Below are 21,340 nucleotides of genomic sequence, written 5' to 3'. Positions count from 1 at the left end.
GAACGCTACCGCAGTGTTCACCATTTGGTTACAAAAACACAAAGAAATATAGAAGGCTAATTAAGGACATTAGGGAACGTGTGCAAAATGGAGTCCCATACAGAACTGTATGTACGAATACATATACATTCTGTGTATATGTCATACAGCACTGACATACAAAGATGAAATTATTTGGAAACACATTCATGGTAAACGAAGGGGAAATGGCAGCAAAAAGAATACGCTTTGCCGTGTGAGCCCACTCTTGACCAAAATGTTATATATACACATATGTGTATATACGTGTGCATACATATACTACAATGCATATATGTGTCCCTGTATCTGTTTTATACATAAATGACTGAGAAGCAACATCAAAATATTAATGACTATGTCAAAAGCAGGCTTATGGGATGACTCTAACTTTCTTCTTTTTGCTTAACTGTATTTTCAAGCTTTTTATAGTGAATACGTATATGTGAAAAATAAAGAGGGTAGGTGGGGAAAGGTATTTACATTTAAAAGGAAAGGATTGAGAATATGAACCCTCCTTAGCTTCTAAATGTTAAGAAGTTGGGAACCCACAGCAGTGGCCCAAGAGGGTGGTGCAGAGACCGGCCACAGCACAGGTCCTCCAAGTCAGCCGCTCATCCACGCGCCCACCCAGGAGACAGGACATGAGCCGCCGGCTGGAAACCAGCTCTGCCCTCCCCTGCCCCTAGTTTCTGGGAGACCTGCGGATACCTGGAGAGCTGGGCCAGCGCCTGCGCCGTCTCCTTCACGCGGAGCGAGTTCTGGCTGAGCAGGTCGATGGACGGGACGAACAGGCAGGCGCGGGTGATGTCGTCGGTGTAGTAGTCGCTGTCTGAGATGGCCGTGAGCAGCTCGTTGTACTCGCGGGAGATGGTGCTGCTTACCGGGACGCCCGCCTCGCCCACGTACTTCTTTAGCGGGTAGATGTACACCTTGATCTTGTTCCTGGGGTTGAAGCCGCAGCGGTAGACGTCGAAACACGTGTGCATCCGGCAGCTGAGGTCGCCGCGCTCGGGCACCGGGCTGTCGGCCGGCAGCTTGACCACCGGCACGTCTCGGACGCTGCGCTTCTCCACGCTCCAGTCGCCGGAGGACTCGATGGAGTGCGGCCAGAACTGAAACATGCCCGTGGCGATGAGCCCCAGCAGGACGATGGAGAAGAGGGTGATGTAGTAGACGCGGTGCTTGGTCTTCATTCTCGGGATGAGGGCGGGACCCCGGATGTTGTACTTGACCGACGCGCACATAATGACCCCGACAGCCTCCTCCTCACACTCCTGGTTACCAGGGGAGAAGAGAGAAAAATGAAGGCTTCAGGGTGACAGATGACCCTTGAAAGGACCGGTACATTTTCAATCGGCCTATTTCTTTCCCTTACGCAATTTGATGAAATAATGAAGAGGGACCTTTGACCCTGCGAAGAACTGACTCTTGAAAAGACCCTGATGCTGGGAAAAGTTGAAGGTGGGAGGAGAAGGGGATGACAGCGGATGAGATGGTTGGATGGCATCACTGATTCGATGGACATGAGTTTGAGTAGGCTCCGGGAATTGGTGATGGACAGGGAAGCCTGGCATGCTGTAGTCCCTGGGGTCACACAGAGTTGGACACAACTGAATGACTGAACTGAACTGATAAATAAAGTAAATAAATATTTGTACATGTGAGAATATGCTATATATTTACTAAAGAATATATTCTATAAATACAAATTCTCTGAAAGCATAAGTTGGTTAATGTCAGGCCTAAGAAGAGGAGCACTGAGCAAGAAAGAAAAATTATAAGTGGAACAGCCAAAGGACAGTTTGTTTCATTTTGTTTTTGAAATACTTGGCTAACAAAAACTGATGCTTCATCTGGACAAACTGGCCCTTTGTTTGATATACTAAAATTTTCATTCATTCATTCATTCAACCCCATAGAGAACCTAAAGAAGAAAGCAAAGATCTACCTTAGAGGAATTTAGATACTAATGAGATACACAAAACTATAACAAAATGTACAATGTAAAAACACCACTAGGAAAATATCAAGAAAGGGGAAAAGGGCATTAGAGAAAAAAAGACTACTCTTTAAATAAATATATATTGATGTTTTATAATAAGGGGATAGCTGGTACATTTTGATGGAAGGGAGAAATGAAGAAAGAAATAGGGAAGGAGGAAAGGAGAGGTGGAGGGAAAGAAAGGCCAGTGAGGTAGATCTGCTTCTAAAGACAGATGCCAAAAATTCTTCCCACTGATGAATGCGCACGCCACCGGTCCATTCACAACGTGGAATCTCTTTGCCTTCCCCCCGAATCCGGGCTAGACTTGGGACTTGCTTTGACCAAGAGAAAGTGGCAGAGGGGAGATTCTAGGGGTTTTGAGACCAGGCTTTAAAAGACCCTGTAGCCGTTGGAAGCCAGCTGCCCACAGTTAGGAAGCTCAGGAAGACCGCAGAGACTACGTGGAGCCAGCATGAGCCATCCCCAACGAGCTCCGTGCAGATGGCAGAGTCCTGAGCGAGCACATGATTGCTGGTGCTGCTGCTGTTTGTAAGGGTTGTAGTGGTTTGTAACGTAGCAATAAAAAAATGAAACAGCCAATACACATCATGGACTGAGACGTAAAAAAAATCTGTAGTCCTCAGCTGAAAATGCAAAGTACCCCTGGAGACCACAAATTAAGATCCTTACCCAACAAGCCCCCCAACACCAGACGCCGACCTACTATGTTGATACCCTGAGCACGACTCCTTCATCTGTCACAGACATGTCACTGCAACAAGTGGCTTCTGCATTCCTTGTGTCAAGATTCCAATCTTCAAAATGGTCTCATTCTACTCTCTGATCTTTCAGAAAAGTTATTCGAACCCCAGGTGGCGCTGGTGGTAAAGAATCCACCTGCCAGTGCAGGAGATGGAAGTGACAGGAGTTTGATCCCTGGGTTGGGAAGATCCCCTGGAGTAGGAAATGGCAACCCACTCCAGTGTTCTTGCCTGGGAAACTCCATGGACAGAGGAGCCTGAGGGGCTACAGTCCATGGACAGAGGAGCCTAGGGAGCTACAGTCCATGGGGTCGCAGAGTCAGACATGGCTGAGCGACCAAGCACACATTAGTATAAAGGAAAATAACTGAAAAGCTCACAGACCATCTTAGGGTTTACGAACCATTTTCACTTTGGCTAAACGGAGTTCTCTCCAACCATGACTACATGGTAAAACTGCTTTCTGCCTAGCTTAGTAGGGTCCTGCCAAGCCCTGAATGTTGCAATCATTATCAGCTTTGGGGATAAAATGTGCTGAAAGATCATTAATGATTTCAACTTGTATCTGCTGTATCTGAAACCATGGTCTGGGATGTATCAAAAGAACACGATTGTCATGGACTAATGTATGAAAGTTTATACATTTTAAGCTTAAAGAATAATCATCTTTGGGGTATATACATTAGCCATTCAACATACACTAATCGACTCCTTGCCAGAAATGCAGGCACGAGAGCTATTTCACGTTTTCTGTCATCCCAGCAATGAACAAGATGTTCCCAGCCAGTCCCCGACCCCTACTACCACCGGGCCCATCCGATCGCTTTCCTTCTTTCCCCATGTCCCCCCTGAAGCTAGAAAAGAGGCAGCCTTGGGACAGATAAATGCAAGGAGCCGTACTCTCCACAAGCCCCGTGTCATAACAGCCCAACAGGCTCGCAAGGTCTATCTGTATCCTGAATCAGTGGTTCTCAAACACCCGAATTGTAAGAATTACACAGGTAGAGCATGTTAAAACAGAATCCTTGGCCCCAGCGCTGGAGAGTTGTATCAGTAGGCCTAAAATAAAGTCACAGAATGTGTCAAAATAGCAAGCCCCTCACATGTTTATTTTAGGCAGCCAGGTTTGAAATCTTTACTAAATGTTAGACAAACTGCCTTTTAATACAGTGGTTTAAACTTTTTTTTACTAAAACCTATAATAAAACAACATTTTATATTGTGATCTAACACAGACACAGATGTATTTGAAATAAGTTTCACAAAACAATGCTTATTTAACCTTAGTACTCAGTATTAGCCATAGAATATGTGATGAACACTGTATTCCTGTATTATCCTATCACTGTTTTTTAAAATACTGGCAATAACCTACTACAATGATTATACCACCTAATTATCAATTACCCACTGTGTGAAAACATACTGTTTTCATATATAACAAAACTGGGGCTAAGGGAACAAAAGCAGTATCCAAATATGAGCTTTACAAATTTTAATGAGTAATAGATCATAAAAAAGATATTATCACAACAAAATTAATTCAAAGATAATAGAAGTAATTAAGTAATTAAAAAACACAAATTAAAAACCAAACAGGATCTATAAAGCTAAATTTTTTAAAAAGAAAAAGACTAAAGAAATTGACATTTAACATAACTCAGGTAAGATTAATCAAGATAAAGAGAGAATAAAGCACAATACCTGGACTGAAAAGGGGACCATAACTCTAAATACTGCATGTATTTAAAAGATGAGATGGTATCAATGAACTTATGCCAATACACTTAAAAACTTGAATGAAATGGGAAAATTCTTTTATCCTATCCCTTATCAAAACAGTCTCAGGCAGAAATAGCCATCCTTGACAGCACTATAACACTAAAGAAACTGAATCGAAAATTAAGACAATCTTTTCCAATAAAGAAAATTCCAGGTCCAAAAGATTTGCCAAGTTCTACCAAACATTCAAGAAACAATAATTCCAATTTTACACAAATTACTCCAAAGTTCAGAAAAAAGAACTATTCCCCAACCTATTTTAGGGGTCTAGTATAATATTAATACCAAAAATCTTAGACCAGAGGTTCTCAAATTTTGGTCTAGGGACTTCAGAGGGTCCCCAAGATTCTTTCAAACAATCTAAACTATTTTTTATAACAATGCTGACATTATTTTTTCACCTTCATTTGCCAGAGATGACATGATGTGTGATAAAGCAAAGACTGAAGGCAGAAGTAGATATGAGAATCCACCCGTCTTCTGTTAAGTTTTTCCAAGCATAATGAAAGATATCAACTCATAGCTTCAAGATACTCAACTCCAAGTACAATATGTACCAAACAAAACACACACACAAAAAAAACAAAAACAAAAACCCCAACTAGACACGCCAAAATAAAACCACTGAAAAGAAAGCCAAAGAAAAATATTAAAAGCAGCTAGAGGGGAGGGAATCTACTCAAGATTAAAAGCTATATGTGACAGGCTAAAGATATTTAGAACGCTAAAGAGAATATCTATGGCAGGCAGAGAATGATTTCCAAAGTGAAATGCAGAAGGTGCAAATCATAAGATTAAATTCAGTGTTTCAATTAAGAAATGTTGCTCACCAAAAGACATCATAAGGAAATAAAAAGATAAGCTGCAAACTAGAAGATATCTGCAATATGCATAACCAATAAGGACTAGTAATAGCAACCAGAATAAAGAACTCTTACAAAGTAATAAGAAACAAACAAAAAATCCAAAATAAAAGAAAACTTAGACAAAAGATTTAAACAGGAATTTCACAACAGAGGCAACAAAATGGCACAGAAACATCTGAAAAGATGTTTAGTCTAATTAATGGGCTGCTGCTGCTGCTGCTAAGTCACTTCAGTCGTGTCTGACTCTGTGCGACCCCCATAGACGGCAGCCCACCAGGCTCCCCCATCCTTGGGATTTCCTAGGCAAGAGTACTAGAGTGGGGTGCCATTGCCTTCTCCGAATTAATGGGCAGGGAAAGCAAAACCACAATGAGACATCTACACACGAGCATGGGAAAAAGTCAGCGTCAAATATCACCAAGTGCTGGAGGGGACCTGGAGCCAGAGGACTCCAAGAGGAGGAGTATGACCTCCAGGGTCCCACGGCGGGAGCAGGAGGCCTGGAGAGAAGAGAGTCTGACACCTACCATCACATCCTGCTTCCTACCTGTCACAGTTTGGGTGTCCCCATAATACCCCCAAAAAAGAACCAGAGACCAAACGGGGGTGCAGTAGTTTTACCCAGGAGCTGGAGTACAGAGCAAGGGGAGAGAGGGAACCAGGGAAGGCCACTACGAGTGTGTCACTAAGCTGGGTAACAGCGGGCTCGTTAGGAACCCTCTGAGGAGCCATGCAGACCTCACACATCCCTCAGACGGAGGAGAGGCCAAGGCATTTATGACTCCGATCCACTACTGCTTACCAGTTATCACGTGTTAGCATCAGGTCACACCCTGTACTTAACAGCCCTCGAAAGGTCTGGATATTATTATCCTTTCCTTGATGTACCCCAAGTCTGATAAGAACCTGCAGTTCCCTTGAGGAAGAACTAGGGGTGGCGGGGGGTATCTGCCTATATTTTCTGGGATGTGGCAAAGTTTTTCTTCCAAGAGATCCAGCCTCCCCCTCAATCCATGGGACACAGGTCTGGGTGCGGACTCACATCTGAAAACCAGGTGATCCTGACTCTTCCACTGCAGCAGCTGACATCAGCCTTTCATCTGCCAGCTCTTGCCTTTTTTTTTCCTTCAGGTTATACAGTGAAGTTGGCTGCCCATCTACACTGTCTATAGGAATGCCAGGCTCTATTAGCATCACAGCAGGTCCAGAAACACTGGTTTTGAGTTGGGCCTCGTTGCTTATTATGAATATCGTGTCTACCTTGCCTCTGATGGTTAGTGCCAACACCCAGCCTCTGCCATTTCAGAATCCTGTCATCCTCATTGATAGTTGGGGACCCAGTTCCATGGTCAAATCTCATAAAGTCAATCCTGGTCTACAAAGGAGAACCAACATTGAGCCTCTCAAACATGGTGGTCCCTTCATCGGAGTTCCACATCACCAGAGGGAAGGGAGACCGCCCTCCTGGGAACACAGGCAGGAGCTGAGCCTCTGGCCTCAGGTAATAAATCTATTCTAAATCTCCACCTCTCTGAACCTTCTAAGCCCTTCCTCAATATTCTGCCAACACAGCTCCCACACCTTTACCTCATGTACTCCAGCTTAGGGTTTCTCAATCTCAGTATTACTGACATTTTGGGCCAGATGGTTCATTTCTGGGAGGAGCTGTTCTGTAGAAGGTTTAGTTAGCATCCTCAGTCTCTATTCAAGAGAAGCCAGAAGCAACCACCAGTTATGACAACTAAAAATATGCCCAGATATTGCCAAGTAATCCCTGTGGAGGCAAAATCGCCCCCAGTAGAGAACCAACTGTATCACTGCCATGTCCAAGCTTCCAAGAGCCTGCCCAGCGGCATATCAGAACCAACTTGTCGTTGCCAGGCTATTACATTCTGAATCCGGGGAGTACACTTCCAAAAGTCTCTTCCATTCAGCTTCACAGTCCCCGCTACCCCACGCTTGGCCTGACCCTGTTAAGATTCTTGCCCATGTGTTCCTCGAGTTCCCGCTGGTCCACAGGAGCCAGGTCCTACAGCTCTTCCAATGCAACAGCTACCATCCCAGCAGCAGGGGCTGTACTCCCCCACTTAGCTGGTGCTGAGATCTGAGGGAGGGGCGGTGGGCAACACCGAGGGGGGAGAAGCACCACCTTGCGAGGTATCCTCCTCCGGAGAGAGCTTTGGAGGGCATTAGGCAGGAGGAGTTTCTTCTTAATGAGAGATACTTCGGCTGGTCCAGGGATCTAGGAAATCTGAGAGATCTTCAGTGCATCCACCCAAAATCTCCATCCTAAGACCCTGGGTCCCACTTCTTCCCTATCATGGTCCCAACATTAGCAGAGGCGGCGCGTCAAGGCCATGCACTCAGCTTCCTCTGCAGCTCTGCCACAACTGCAATTAAATTCTGGGCCTGGTTTTCAACACAGAATGTGCTCCCCGGCTCCCCGCTCCCGCCAGCTTCAGGAAACGCCGCCACGGAACCACGTCTTTCACAGTGCCTCCCGAGTTGATAATACCTGGCTAATCTGATCCAGATCACACCTCAAGGCCTCCAAGGGAGCTAACAAGGGCCAACCAACTCCACCAGCCTTATCCTCACCCTGGTCCACACGCTGCTCAAGCACTTAAGAGTTCCTGCCCTAGCCAATGCTTTCCTTTCGACCTGAACCTCATCCCAATCCACCACTGGTCAGTCTGACTGCTCAGCGATACTAGAGGGCACCGGGGGGTCCTCAACACCTCACTTACCCCCACCAAAGGGGTCTTGGGTGCCACCTTAGGGTGAGTCACTCCAGTCTCACAACACTATTCTCAGGGCCTGCTTTCTACAGCTGCTTCCAGTAGCAGTCTTAGTTTATGTTCCGCCAAACTAAGGGTGCAGGTAGCTTGCAGAAGACGAATCCAGAAAGCCAGAGAGAGGGAGGAAGGAGCACAGTCAGGGAAGAATGGGAAGCCAGGAGGGCGCTACTGAGCTGGTTGCCATACTGAACTGGGCGGATGGGGCTCTCCTACTGGTGTCCCTCTGAAAAACGCACCTGAGAACCGTTCCATGCAAGGACATCATCCACTGAACTCCATCCAAAGCCATTCTCCAACCCCCTCACCTCCACTGAGAGCTGTTCCCCAGGATATAGACTCATGTTTCTGAGGTTTACCTGCCCTGGTTAAGTGAGCACTTAGAAAAACAGCTGAGAGAGATGACAAGTCCTGAAGGTGGAATAAAAACTCCTAATGGAAGAAATGAGGGGAAGAGCCTTAAACAAAAAACAGCCCCTTACCAAGTGGAGCTTTAGCGACAGAGAGCTTTTACAGGCTTCATTACAGCACTCGCCAGATTGTATTAACTGGTTATATAACTGTAAGTCTCCCTTCGACTGGTCATCATTTTCTTGTAGTCAGAGTTTTCATCTCTGCTAAATATTCCCGGCATCTACTAGGTTGGTGCCAAAGTAATTACGGTTTCGGATCCTGAACTTTAAGTCATTATAACTAGGCTCAAACACATCTATTTTAATCAAAACAGGAACCATTACCATCAACATATTTTTGCCAATGAGAAATAAGTTTGTTTATTCTTGTAGCATAAAAATCTGCGCTTTGGGATTCAGCGAACTCTTGGAAAGCATTTTCTGTGTTCTGCTGGTTATAGAAGCGTTTTCCCTGCAAAAAGTTATAGAGATGCTTGGAGAAGTGGTAATCAGTTGGCGAGAGGTCAGGTGAATACGGCAGATGAGGCAAAACTTGGCAGCCCAGTTGGTGCAACTTCTGTGCAGTGTGCAGCTGGGCATCGTCAGGTGAGGAACTGGGCCCTTTCTGTTGACCAGTGCTGGCTGTAGGCATTGCAGTTTTTGATGTATCTCGTCAAACGGCTGAGCATACTTCTCAGATGTAATGGTTTTGCCAGGATTCAGAAAGCTGTAGTGGATCAGACGGGCAGCAGACCACCAAACAGTGGCCATGACCGTTTTTTTGGTTTTTTTTTTGGTGCAAGTTTGGCTTTGGGAAGTGCTCTGGAGCTTCATCTCAGTCCAACCACTGAGCTGGTCATCAGTAGTTGTTGTATAAAATCCACTTTTTGTCGCACTTCACAATCCAACAGAGAAATAATTTGTTGTTGCTGCATAGAATAAAAGATGACATTTCAAAATGATGATTTTTTTATTTTCGGTCAACTCGTGAGGCACCTACTTAATGCGCTTTTTCACCTTTCCAATTTGCTTCAAATGCTGAATGACCTTAGAATGGTCAATGTTGACTTCCTGGGCAAGTTTTCGTGCAGTTGTCAGCGGATCAGTCTTGATGATCCTCTCGTGGGTCGCTGTCAACTTCCAATGGCCAGCCACTGCACTCCTCAACTTCCAGGAGCTTGTCTCCTTTGCAAAACTTCTTGAACCATCACTCCACTGTACGTTCAGTAGCAGTTCCTGGGCCAAATACACTGTTGGTGTTACAAGTTACCTCCGCTTCTTTATGACCCATTTTGAACTCAAATAACAAAATCATTCGAATTTGCTCTTTGTCTAACAACGTTTCCATTGTCTAAAATACATATAAAATAAACAGCAAGTAATAATTCATTAGCCAAAAAAAGCAAGAAATGAGCATTAAAATGATGTATAGCATAAACACATTTATTTAAGAATGCATTCCAATACCAAATGGCAAAGCTCAACGATGTAAAACCGCAATTACTTTTGTACCAACCTAATAATACCATGTCTAGAACACACTTCACATAAACAGAAATGTTTGCTGAATGAAGGGAGTGTCTCTATCCCTCCCGGCTCCATCAGTGCACACACTGTTCAAGGTCCCAGTTTTGAGTAATTACATGGTGATGAACTTTGATTATTTTCTTTCTTGAATTAGAGTTTCCAAAGAAGAGAAAAATGGCCAGGTAATTCCACAGACAGAATTTTCCATACTTACCCCTGACTGCCCTCTTCTCCCCTAACACTGAGTTTCCCCACAGAGGACGAACCAAGAGGAATCTTCTAATGATGAATGTCTGTTCCATATAATACCACAACATGGGTCAAAATAAGAATTTCAGAGCAAAGTCCTATAAACAATAGCCTTCTTGAAGCACACCAAACTTGTCCCTGCTAAACACTGGAATCATCAGGCTGGAGGTCAGGTACTGAATCACTGGAAAAATCTTCCAACTCGACTGTCAAGATGAGAAGTGTTTTCTGTTCCTGGAATTATTTATTCCTAAACTCTGCCTGAATAACCTTTCCGCGGTGCTTAGTCCAAAGTTTTCAGCCACAAACTCTCATCTTCTTAAACTGTGTAGAAGCTGAACTCCTGGAGGCCCTGCTACGATGGAATTCAACCCACCTGTTCCTGAAAACAAAGGAACTAAATATTGGCCCAAGCAGGAAAATTCACTGCCTTACCTGATAGGGTCCTTTATAATTAAAGTTCTGTTAAAGCTAACTACCCCTAAAAATGATTTCAAATTAAAAAAAAATAAAAACCCTGTGTCCCTTGGTGAGAATTATACTATAATTAATACAAAGCATATAATTAAGGAACTAATAACTAAACTTTACTGCGGACCTACTACATGCCAGGATCTGTTTTAAGTACTTTGTTAACTTGGTGTTAACTTAGTCTTCCTAACGGGCTTTCCTGGTTCACCTGGTAAAGAATCCACCCACAATTCGGGTGATCTGTGTTCGATCCCTGGGTTGGGAAGATGCCCTGGAGGAGGACATGGCAACCCACTCGAGTATTCTTGCCTGGAGAATCCCATGGAAAGAGGAGCCTGGCGATCTACAGTCCATTGGGTCGCAAAGAGTCGGACACAACTGAGTGACTAAGCATAGCACAGACTTTCTAACAGTCTCAAGTGACGAGCTATGATTATACTCATTTAACAAACAGGGAAAGTGTAACAAGGAAGGCTACATCTCCATACAACTAGAAAATGCCAATGCTAGGATTTGGAGGCTGGCAGTCTGGCTCTGGAGCCTGAGCTCTTAACCCCCAGGTGAAGCTGCCTCCTCCAGTGATCCTTAAAAGCCTGAATGAGATACACCTTTTTCATTTCTCAATTAACCAGCATAACTAGACAGATGCAAATCTATCTGTTTTATACCAGCGTTTGCAACCAGATGGCTTAAAGTCATTGCAAGTGAGGAGTGATGGAAAGTGAGTCATATATTTATTACTCTAAATAGCCTTTGAGCTCTGAAATTTACAGACTAAGTCCAGTTTAAGTTCTCAGGGCATGCAATTGACAGAGAAAAGGGACTTAAATGGACATATTTCTGTTTCAAGACATCTTCAGACAAATGATGAGCGCTTCCCAGTAAGTTACACCAAGCAACTTTAACCTCAAAATTGTATACATACTATCTAGTTCCCACTGCCAGTATGTAAAACGCCAAATAACCTCTGAGTTTCAAGTAGCTGCCCAGGGCCCCAAATACCGCTGGCCACGGCTCACCTGAGCATCCAGTCCTGCCCGAGGCATCGGGTACCGCATGGAACGCCACTGCCCACGGCAGGGCCCAGAACTCAAACAACCCCGCTGGAGGAAGCAGAACCCTGGAGCTCGCGGGGAGGAGCTGGCAGCGGGCAAAGGTCACGGCAGAAGGTGGGCCCTTCGGGAAAGGAAGCCACAGGATCCGGGGAGAAAGGAAAGGTGCAGGAAGCGAGGGAGGGAGACAGGTGGGCAACCAAAGTGCGGGGAGGGGCCGGGTGATGAAGGAGAAGGCGGGCCGGGAGTCAAAGCGCCCCCCAAGCGGGAGAGCACCAGGAGCGGCTCCGCCAGGGAGCGGGTGGAGGTCGTCTCCCGCAGCCCTCGGACCTCCGCGCGGCCCGCGCTTCCCCGGAGATCCCGCGGCCCGGGGAGGCCCGAGTCCGCATCGGGGGCCCGCCCGGCCCTTCCGCGCCGCGCTTACCTCGGCCACGGCTGCCTCCGGCTGGGCCCCGCGCTTGGTCACCGGCTCATGCCGCGGGGCGCGGGCCACAGCCGCCCTAGTGGGATGGCGCGGAGCTCCCGGCCGCCACCACCAGGCCGGGAGTGCGGGAAAGAGCGTGGGGAGCCCCGGGAAGGCCACTGGGCTCGGCGGTCTGACACCCAGCGCACCGCGCATGCGGGAGCGGCCGCGGCCGCGCCTCCTGCTGGACGGGAGGAGGCAGGGCACCTCTCAGGGCTTCTCCCTGGCAGGTGGGTGAGGCTCAGGCTCCCAGGGAAATTCAGAGGACCGGCAGCCTCCATCACAACGAAAGAAACTGCAAACTGAACAACGGTTCACTTGTAAAAATGTAGAACTGACAGAAATGTAACAGTCAGAGTATAATCAGTATTGATGACGGTGCAACATTCCTGAAGAGTAATTTGCTAGTATCCATCACACGCAAAAAAATTAAAAGGCGCTTGCTCCTTGAAGGAAAAGCTATGGCTAAACAGCTAATTGGAGAAGACAACGGCACCCCACTCCAGTACTCTTGCCTGGAAAATTCCATGGGCGGAGGAGCCTGGTAGGCTGCAGTCCACGGGGTCGCTAAGGGTCGGACACGACTGAGCGACTTCGCTTTCACTTTTCACTTTCATGCATTTGGAGAAAGAAATGGCAGCCCACTCCAGTGTTCTTGCCTGGAGAATCCCAGGGACGGGGGAGCCTGGTGGGCTACCTTCTATGTGTCGCACAGAGTCGGACACGACTGAAGCGACTTAGCAGCAGCAGCAGCAAACAGCTTATTAAAAAGCAAAGACATCACTTTGCCGACAAAGGTCCGTCTAGTCAGCTATGGTTTTTCCAGCAGTCATGTATGGGTGTGAGAGTTGGACCATAAAGAAAGCTGAGCACCAAAGGATTGATGCTTTCAAATTGTGGTGTTGGAGAAGACTCTTGAGAGTCCCTTGGACTGCAAGGAAATCCAGCCAGTCCATCCTAAAGGAAATCAACCCTGAATATTCACTGGAAGGACTGATGCTGAAGCTGAAGCTCCAATACTATGGCCAGCTGATGCACAGAGCCAACTCATTAGAAAAGACCCTGATGCTGGGAAAGATTAAAGCCAGGAGGAATAGGGGATGACAGAGGACAAGATGGTTGGATGGCACTACTGACTCAGTAGACATGGGTTTTAGCAAGTTCAGGGAGATGGTGAAGGACAGGGAAGCCTGGCATACTGCAGTCCATGGGGTCGCAAAGAGTTGGACACGACTGAGCAACTGAACTGAACTGATCAAACAAAAAATGCCAGTAACTTTCCCCAACAATCCCTCTGTATGGAGTTTACCCTATGGATACTCTCAACGGACATTTTCTCAAAAATATTCATTACAGTACTGTGTCTAATAATATAAAAAACCCAAACACAACCAAAATAAACTATGGAAAACTTGATATTAATCAAAATAAATTATGATGAGAATGTAATAATGAGAGAATGCATATATATGTTGGTATAGAAAAATCACAAACATGTTAATATGAAAACATGGTTTAAAACAGTAGACAAGGGACTTCCTTGGCAGGCCAGTGGTTAAGACTGCTCATTTCCACTTTAGGGGTCATGGTTGGATCCCTGATTGGGAAACTAAGATCCCACATGCCACCTGGTATGGCCAAAACAAAATAAATTTTGTTTAAAAAAAATGGTAGACAAGTATGACTCTCTTTATGTAATAAAATATACATATATATGTATGCAGAAACAGAAGACAAAATATATAGATAGATGCTTAAATTCAGGCATATATATATATTTTATATATATAAAGGATATATATATATAAACACACACACATATATATCTTTTTTTCTGTAAAGAAGCCGAGAAGCAATAAACAGTTTTAAAGGAATTAACTGTGGAGGTGGAAATGGGAGGAGGAAAAACTTTCACTTTAATTTTGTTTCTTTCTGTATTATTTACATGATCTAGCCTTCATGCACAGCAAAACCCCTATGTAAGACAGTAAGTGGAGTCTTAAAAATTCAATCAAAATGCAGAGTGATGTTACTGAGAAGTTAATGAAATGACCCCACTGAGCCTGTGCAGTTTACAGACACTGGCTGCAGAATCCACATCCATCTGGTCCCAGCTGTACCTCAGCACCATCTGGTGGAAGCCGTCATTTAGAGCTTAAATATTCATGAGGATAATTCTGAAGCTAGATATACATTGGGGCTTCCAGCAGCAACAGAGATTCCAAGAATATTCCTGTGAGGTAATGCCTGCTTGTCACAGATCCAGAGAGACTGGGACAAGACTATTCTGGAGACAGGAAACCCACATTCTGCATCCCGACATCTAAGAGAACATTTGCTGTGCTCCCCAAACCCACATCCCCCTTAAAAATGATAAGACATTTAGCACACATACACCACATTTGAGATATGGATAAGTGGAAAGCATGTTCACTTTCTTCTTTTTCTCTTTTTCTGTATATATATATATATATGTGTTTTAAATTAACTATTCATATTTTCATTAAATGAAGACTTTCTGTGTTAAAGACCAGTGTTAGGCATTACCTTTGAAGAACCTGCCTATCTTAATCACTTTTTATATAACCTTAAACATGCACAGTGCCTGGCACGTTGAAAGTGCTAAATGAATACTTTTTGAATGAATTAAAGGGTGCCCAGAGGAGCACCCTTTAAACTGCACAGGCTCAGTAACATCACTCTGCATTAAAGGAGCTCAATAAAAAGAAACAAAGATGCAAGTAAGATTCATCAAAGCAGAGCAGGAAGAGTGACATAGGAAAATATAAACAAAATGCCACAGAGTTCAAAAGAGAAAGTGATCACACCCAATTGGAAAGCTGTAGGACGACTTTCCTGGAGGCTCAGCAGTAAAGAATCTGCCTGTAATGCAGGAGCCACAGGAGACATGGGTTAGACCTGTTCTTGCCTGGAGAAGCCCATGGACTGAGGAGCCTGGCAGGCTATAGCCCGTAGGGTCGCAGAGTTGCACATGATTGAGTGATTTAGTATGCACAGAGGAAGACTTCATGCAAAAATTAATACCTTTGCTGGTCCCAGAGGATAGTTAGGATTTTGACAAGTAGAGGGTGAAGAGGGCATTCCAGGCAGAGAAAAAAAGTATAATCAAAGGCATAGATACAAGAAAGAAGGAGAAGCAATCAGAAAGAGCAAGTGTTGATCCAGTGTGGCTAAAATGATGGGCTACCCTCCAAAGAGTAGAAATCATGCGAGGAATTAGAGATGAGGAAGTGTAGAAGCTGTGACATGCAATGCAGGAGACCCCAGTTCTATTCCTGGGTCAGGAAGTTCCCCTGGAAAAGGGACAGGCTACCCGCTCCAGTATTCTTGGGCTTCCCTGGTGGCTCAGACGGGAAAGAATCCACTTGAAATCTGGCAGACCTGGGTTCAATCCCTGGGTTGGAAAGGTCCCCTGGAGGAGGGCATGGCAACCCACTCCAGTGGGTTCTGGCCTGGAGAATGCCATGGACTGTATAATCCATGGCGTCACAAAGAGTCGGACACGACTGAGTGACTTTCACTTTCACTTCACTTTCACCACTCTTGGAGTTCTCTGCTGAGCACTTTTTGAAAGTGAGTTTACAACGAAGAGGCATTGCTAGTGTGGAGTTGAATCCCAGGCTTACCACTTCCTTTACATCATATCAGCTTGCAAGAATGGAGAAAGGTATATTCCCCAAGGAAGAAGACTCCATGGAGGGATTATCCTGTTGTATTTGACGCTGGCTCAGCTTAAACAACACGGGCAGGCAGCCTGGTGGACCAGAAAACATCTATCAGTACCAGAGCAAATATAATGAACTCTCTCAGAAGGACCCTGAGCTCACAGAAGAAGTAAAGAAAATATACAAGGAGCCAAAAGTGAAAGTGATGTGAGAAAACTGAGGGCTGAAGTTACAGCTTGGGCAAACAGCACAGGAAGATGTGGGAAAACCCATGTAAAGCTATCAGACTGAGGTGGAAGACTGAAAAAAAAACTTGCTCAACATCAGTAGCAAAATAAATAAACCAAAATAAATAAATAAGCTTGTCTATCTTGTCTAGAGAATGGAAAAAGAAGAGTCTCTGCTGAGTCCTTAATTTCAAGCTTCACGAGGTGGGATTGAATGGACACTTCAGGCATGGTTCAGGAGTTTCCCCACCTAAAGAGTAACTTGCAGTGTTACCAACCCAGGTTGGTGACACCTGATGAAGGAAACAGAAATCCTCTCTGGAGGATAAACCAGTCAGCAGGAACTACAAACAGCAGAAACTTAACCTGCAGAACTACAGAGAACTGGATTATGAGAAACAGATATAAAATAAGTACGTTTATGGTGCTCAGAGACTTCAAAGATGAAACACTAAATATCAGAAAGAAACAAGATGATTTTTCCCCAAAGACCGAAGAGATTTAAGAAGTACTAAATATAAAAATTGACCTTAAAAACGCAATGCATAAGCTAAATCATAGGTTAGACACAATTAATAAACTGAGATATAGATCTGAATAAATAAATCAGAATGCAAATTCAAGGAAAAAAAAACACAAGGAGATGGAATACAGGACAGGAAAGTTGAAAGAGGGGGAGAATAAACGAAGAAAACCCAGAATATATCTAGAAGCAGGGACCAGAGTCAATGCGGCGACGGTCGCTAAGATTCTTCCACTATTGGACAAAGGTGATTATCTGTAATAGACGGACAAGAAGACTAACAGCAGACATCGCAACAAAAACAAAAGGGGACTTCCCTGCCGGCTCAGTGGTAAAGAATCTGCCCACCACTGCACGAGATGCGGGTTTGATCCCTGATCTGGGAAGGTTCCCACATGCCACGGAGCAACAGGTCCACGCACCACAGCTACTGAGCCGGTGCTCTAGAGCCTGGAAGCAGCAACTATTGAAGACTACACACCCTGGAGCCTGTGCTACCCAACAAGAGAAGCCACTGCAACGAGAAGCCCGAGCTCCACAACGAGAGGGCAGTCCCAACTTGCTGCACCTACAGCAAGCCCATGCATAGCAAGGAAGACCCAGCACAGCCAGAATAAACAAATACATAAATCGTTTTTCAAAAAGAATAAGAAAGAAACACATTTTCAGACAAATACTAATAGGAAGAATCTACCATCAGCAAACCCTTCCTAACAGAGTATCTTAAGAGATGTATTTCAGGAAAAAGAATATTAAAACCAGAAGAAAGAACTTAGATGAAGTAAAGTGAAGTGAAAGAGAATGTGTTAGTCACTCAGTCATGTCTGACTCTTTGCGACCCCATGGACTGTAGCCCACCAGGCTCCTCTGTCCATGGGATTCTCCAGGCAAGAATACTGGAGTGGGTTACCATGCCCTTCTCCAGGGGATCTTCCCAACCCAAGGGATCAAACCTGGGTCTCTCATATTGCAGGCAGATTCTTTACCATCTGAGCCACCAAGATAAAAGAGATGAAATAAAGAAGTAAAGAGATGAAGTAAAGAGGTCATGAAATTGACAAACTCATGGGTAAATCAAAACAAATAGTCCTTGTAAAAAACTATAACACATTGAAAATTAAAAACGAGGCATTCACCCCCATGTTCACTGAAGCATTATTCACACTAGTCAAGATACAGAAACAACCTGTCTATGGACGAAGAATGGATAAAGAAATTGGGGTCTATTCATGTAGTGAAATAGTATTCAGCCATGAAAAAGAAGTAAATCCTGCCATCTATGACAACTTGGATGAACCTCAAGGGCATTTTGCTAAGTGAAATAAGAGAAATACAAATATTAATACTATATGATCTTTCTTAGAGGAGTGTGTGACTCACTCAGTTGTATCCAACTCTTTGCTACGCTATGGACTGTAGTCCCCCCAGGCTCCTCTGTTCATAGGATTCTCCAGGCAAGAATACTGGAGTGGGTTGCCATTTCCTTCTCCAAGGGATCTTCCCGACCCAGGGATCGAACCTGTGTCTCCTGCACTGGCAAGTGGGTTCTTTACCACTAGTGCATCTGGGAAGCCCTGTTATTTTGTACGGAATCTAAAAACCAAAACAAACACACAAAAAATTCAGCTTATAGACACAGGGAAGAGAATGGTGGTTGCCAGAGGTGGGGGTGGGGAGAGGAAGAACTGGGTGAAGGAGTGAAACGAAAAAAGAAAAAAAATGGAAAGAATTTTGTAGCAAATACCCATATATCTCATTATATACCCATATATACCCATCTATATTATGCCATTACCATTTTACAGTACTTGTCACATGTCTATCTATCTATCTATTTCCTGATCCATCATTTTTCTGTTGCATTTCAAAATGAGTTGCAGATATCAGCAGTTAGATCTGAATATTTTATTGAATGTATATAATGAACTAGAGATCAATATTTTGCAGTTCTTATTTCTTATGAGATAAAATTTATGTATAATAACATGCACATATTTTGTACTTTTTCTTTAAATTAGGGAATAACAAGAGCTTTGGCAGATGAAGGGGGAAAAGTAATGGCAGAAGAAAGGAGAAAAATGATTTTTCCTTCATACAAAAATTATATCTCCCATATACTCATATAAACATCTTAAAAGAAGAAATTAAGTTAAACAAATATGCAACAGAAAGAATGAACAAAAGTAATAAATTCCTCATGAAAAACTCATAAACTAGTAAAACTGATTTTTAAAAAACATTATAAGACTGTTCGTGATAAAAATAAATGTAGAACAGAAGTCACCACTATGAGGAGTACAAGGGGGGATATTACTATATAAAGAAAAAAGAAAAGAACCTACTACTGATACATACAAACGTAGAGACCTCAAAACATCAAGCTGAGTGATATAACCCAGACCCCAAAGTGAACAAATACATAATTCCTTTGACCTGGAAACTTTAAGCGTGGAACTAGAAATCAGAATAACATTTGCCTGTACGGGATTAGCAGTCCATGAGGTCACAAAGAATCGAACATGACTTAGTGACCAAACCACAGCAACAGGGGATTGAGAGACTTCAGTAAGAGCTTAAAGGAATTTATACAGTAATGGCAGTGTTTCACATCATGATGGGGATATTGGTTACACAGATGTATATAGTTGTCAAGGCCATTGAGTCTTACAATGAACATCTGTCCAATTCACTGTAGGTAAACTTTACCACATTTTATAAAAATCAATAGAATGCAATGTTTAAGCTGAAGCTCAAAAGACTTCTAAGAGCAATACTAGACCTAGATGGTATTTTTAAGTCTCCTAGGGCTTTCCCTAAGTAGAATTTTTTATTTTACTGTGTACAACTTTCATATGGTTTAAAAAACAAAAAGCATTAAAGACAAACCCAGGAAAACCAAAAAAAGTGAAAGAAAAAAAGAATTCTCACTCCTGTTTTTGTTTCCCATCCTTCCAATTCCCCTACCCTGTAGGCAATTACTAGTCTTAGTTTCTTTTGAATTCTTTTTCAGACTCTCTAAGCAAAAACAAAGGCCTTAAATTTTGACTTAGGGTGGTGGAGTCTGAGAAAACATGATGTCAAACCTTAAATATCTTGTTGAGAGTCATGTAGGCTTAGAACTGTTGTTAGAAATGTTCACATCAGAACTGGAAATTCTGTTTGACCTGGCCTTCATCCAAACTGGGGTCATGACTTTTCAAAACACAATTTCCAGGGGTAAAGAACCTGCCTGCAGGAGATGTAGGAGACTCAAGTTCGATCCCTGGGTCGGGAAGATCCCCTGGAGGAGGAAACGGCAGCCCGCTCCAGTATTCCTGCCTGGAGAATCCCATGGACAGAGGAGCCAGATGGGATACAGTCTATAGCATCACAGACTCAGACACAACTGAAGCGACTTAGCACGCACACAACCTGACTTGGAATCTTGGCTCTGCTGTTTTTGTTGGTATGTGACTTTGGGAACGTCATTTCATCTATTTAGGACTCAGTTTCCTCATCTCCAGCTTCCCTGGTGGCTCAGATGGTAAAGAGTCTGCCTGCAATGCAGGAGACCTGGGTTCAATCCCTGGGTCAGGAAGATCCCCTGGAGAAGGAAATGGCACCCCACTCCAGTGTTCTTGCCTGGAAAAATCCCATGGACAGAGGAGCCTTGCAGGCTACAGTCCGTGGAATTGCAAAGAGTCACATACAACTGAGCGATTTCACTTTCCTCATCTCTAAAATGGGGGTTGATAATGCCAGCTTCCCAGTGCGGTTAGAGTTAGGAATGGTACCTGTAAATCACCCCACGTGGTGTCCCAGGCATACAAGGCATTCACGAAAAGACAGGGCAGAGGGATCAATCAGTGAAAGGCAGAAAGAGGAAAAATCCTAATCCACAGAGCACAGTTTATAGAAAGTAAACGCTGATTTCACCAACATGCTCTTTACAGAGGAACGAGGAAAGAGACAGCTTTTCCAAACAGGAGCGCCAGCACCAGAGAAGGGGCCTCAAGTGAGCAGCGGTTCAGAAAGCTCCTTTGGGCTCTGAACGAAAGCATCCCTGGGGATGGGGTGGGTGGCCCTTTCATGCTTAGAGGGGAAAGGCCAGCCTGGGACAGCTCATCCCCTGAGCAGTTCAGGGCCCCTGATCTCCCTGCAGCCATGGCAAGGTCACTCTGGCACAGGATCAAGAGTAAAGGGAGCTCCTTGCCAGGAAGACCGCACCCTGGAGACAGACGCCCTGCCCGGCTCCCACCAGGGGCCCATTCACTTCATCCCAAGCGGAGGCTGGTCCCGCGTCCTGGTCCCAGGTGTGCTGTGGGCCCCCACATCCTACGTGCAGGGAGAATAACCTGAACATAACAGAGTTTAATTCCTTTCTCCTGGTACTTTGAAAATTATCACTCTTTTCTCCCTTGGGGGGCGTGCTCTCTCTGACATGTGTTGTTCCTTTGATTTGTTTCCCTGGCAATAAAGACAGAAGACTGAAGGCACCATCAGAAGGAGGCACAGGTTGTTTGTTTTCACGTCCTGGGGGTGCCGAGGGCTGCGTGAGGAGC

At 44.4% G+C, this 21,340-nt stretch overlaps 1 protein-coding gene and 1 long non-coding RNA gene across 5 annotated transcripts in view; one reads left to right on the top strand and one right to left on the bottom strand.

Moving 5' to 3' along the window:
- The window catches only part of EXT2 (exostosin glycosyltransferase 2), a 142,416-nt gene extending 129,908 nt beyond the window's left edge, over positions 1 to 12,508 (bottom strand). The window contains exons 1-2 of one of the 4 annotated variants that reach the window (XM_040259051.1): positions 12,325 to 12,508; positions 730 to 1,295 (exon numbers count right to left, since the gene is read on the bottom strand). In XM_040259051.1, the coding sequence (XP_040114985.1) occupies positions 730 to 1,265 (536 nt within the window). In that variant the 5' untranslated portion in view covers positions 1,266 to 1,295; positions 12,325 to 12,508. Of the gene's footprint in view, positions 1 to 729; positions 1,296 to 11,867; positions 11,938 to 12,324 lie in introns of those variants that run through there. The other 3 variants (XM_040259049.1, XM_040259048.1, XM_040259050.1) reach the window with 3 other exon arrangements.
- A 7,639-nt stretch (positions 12,509 to 20,147) lies between these two features.
- On the top strand, positions 20,148 to 21,280 carry LOC120876910. The gene is made up of 2 exons (XR_005724244.1): positions 20,148 to 20,244; positions 20,732 to 21,280. It is a non-coding gene; the product is annotated as an uncharacterized LOC120876910 (long non-coding RNA).
- The last annotated feature ends 60 nt before the right edge of the window (positions 21,281 to 21,340 follow it).

The sequence above is a fragment of the Oryx dammah genome, unplaced genomic scaffold, assembly GCF_014754425.2.
Source record: "Oryx dammah isolate SB20612 unplaced genomic scaffold, SCBI_Odam_1.1 HiC_scaffold_17, whole genome shotgun sequence".
Taxonomy (NCBI): domain Eukaryota; kingdom Metazoa; phylum Chordata; class Mammalia; order Artiodactyla; family Bovidae; genus Oryx; species Oryx dammah.
The sequence above is the reverse complement of the archived record's forward strand: the minus strand, read 5'-3'. Positions and strand labels throughout refer to the sequence as shown.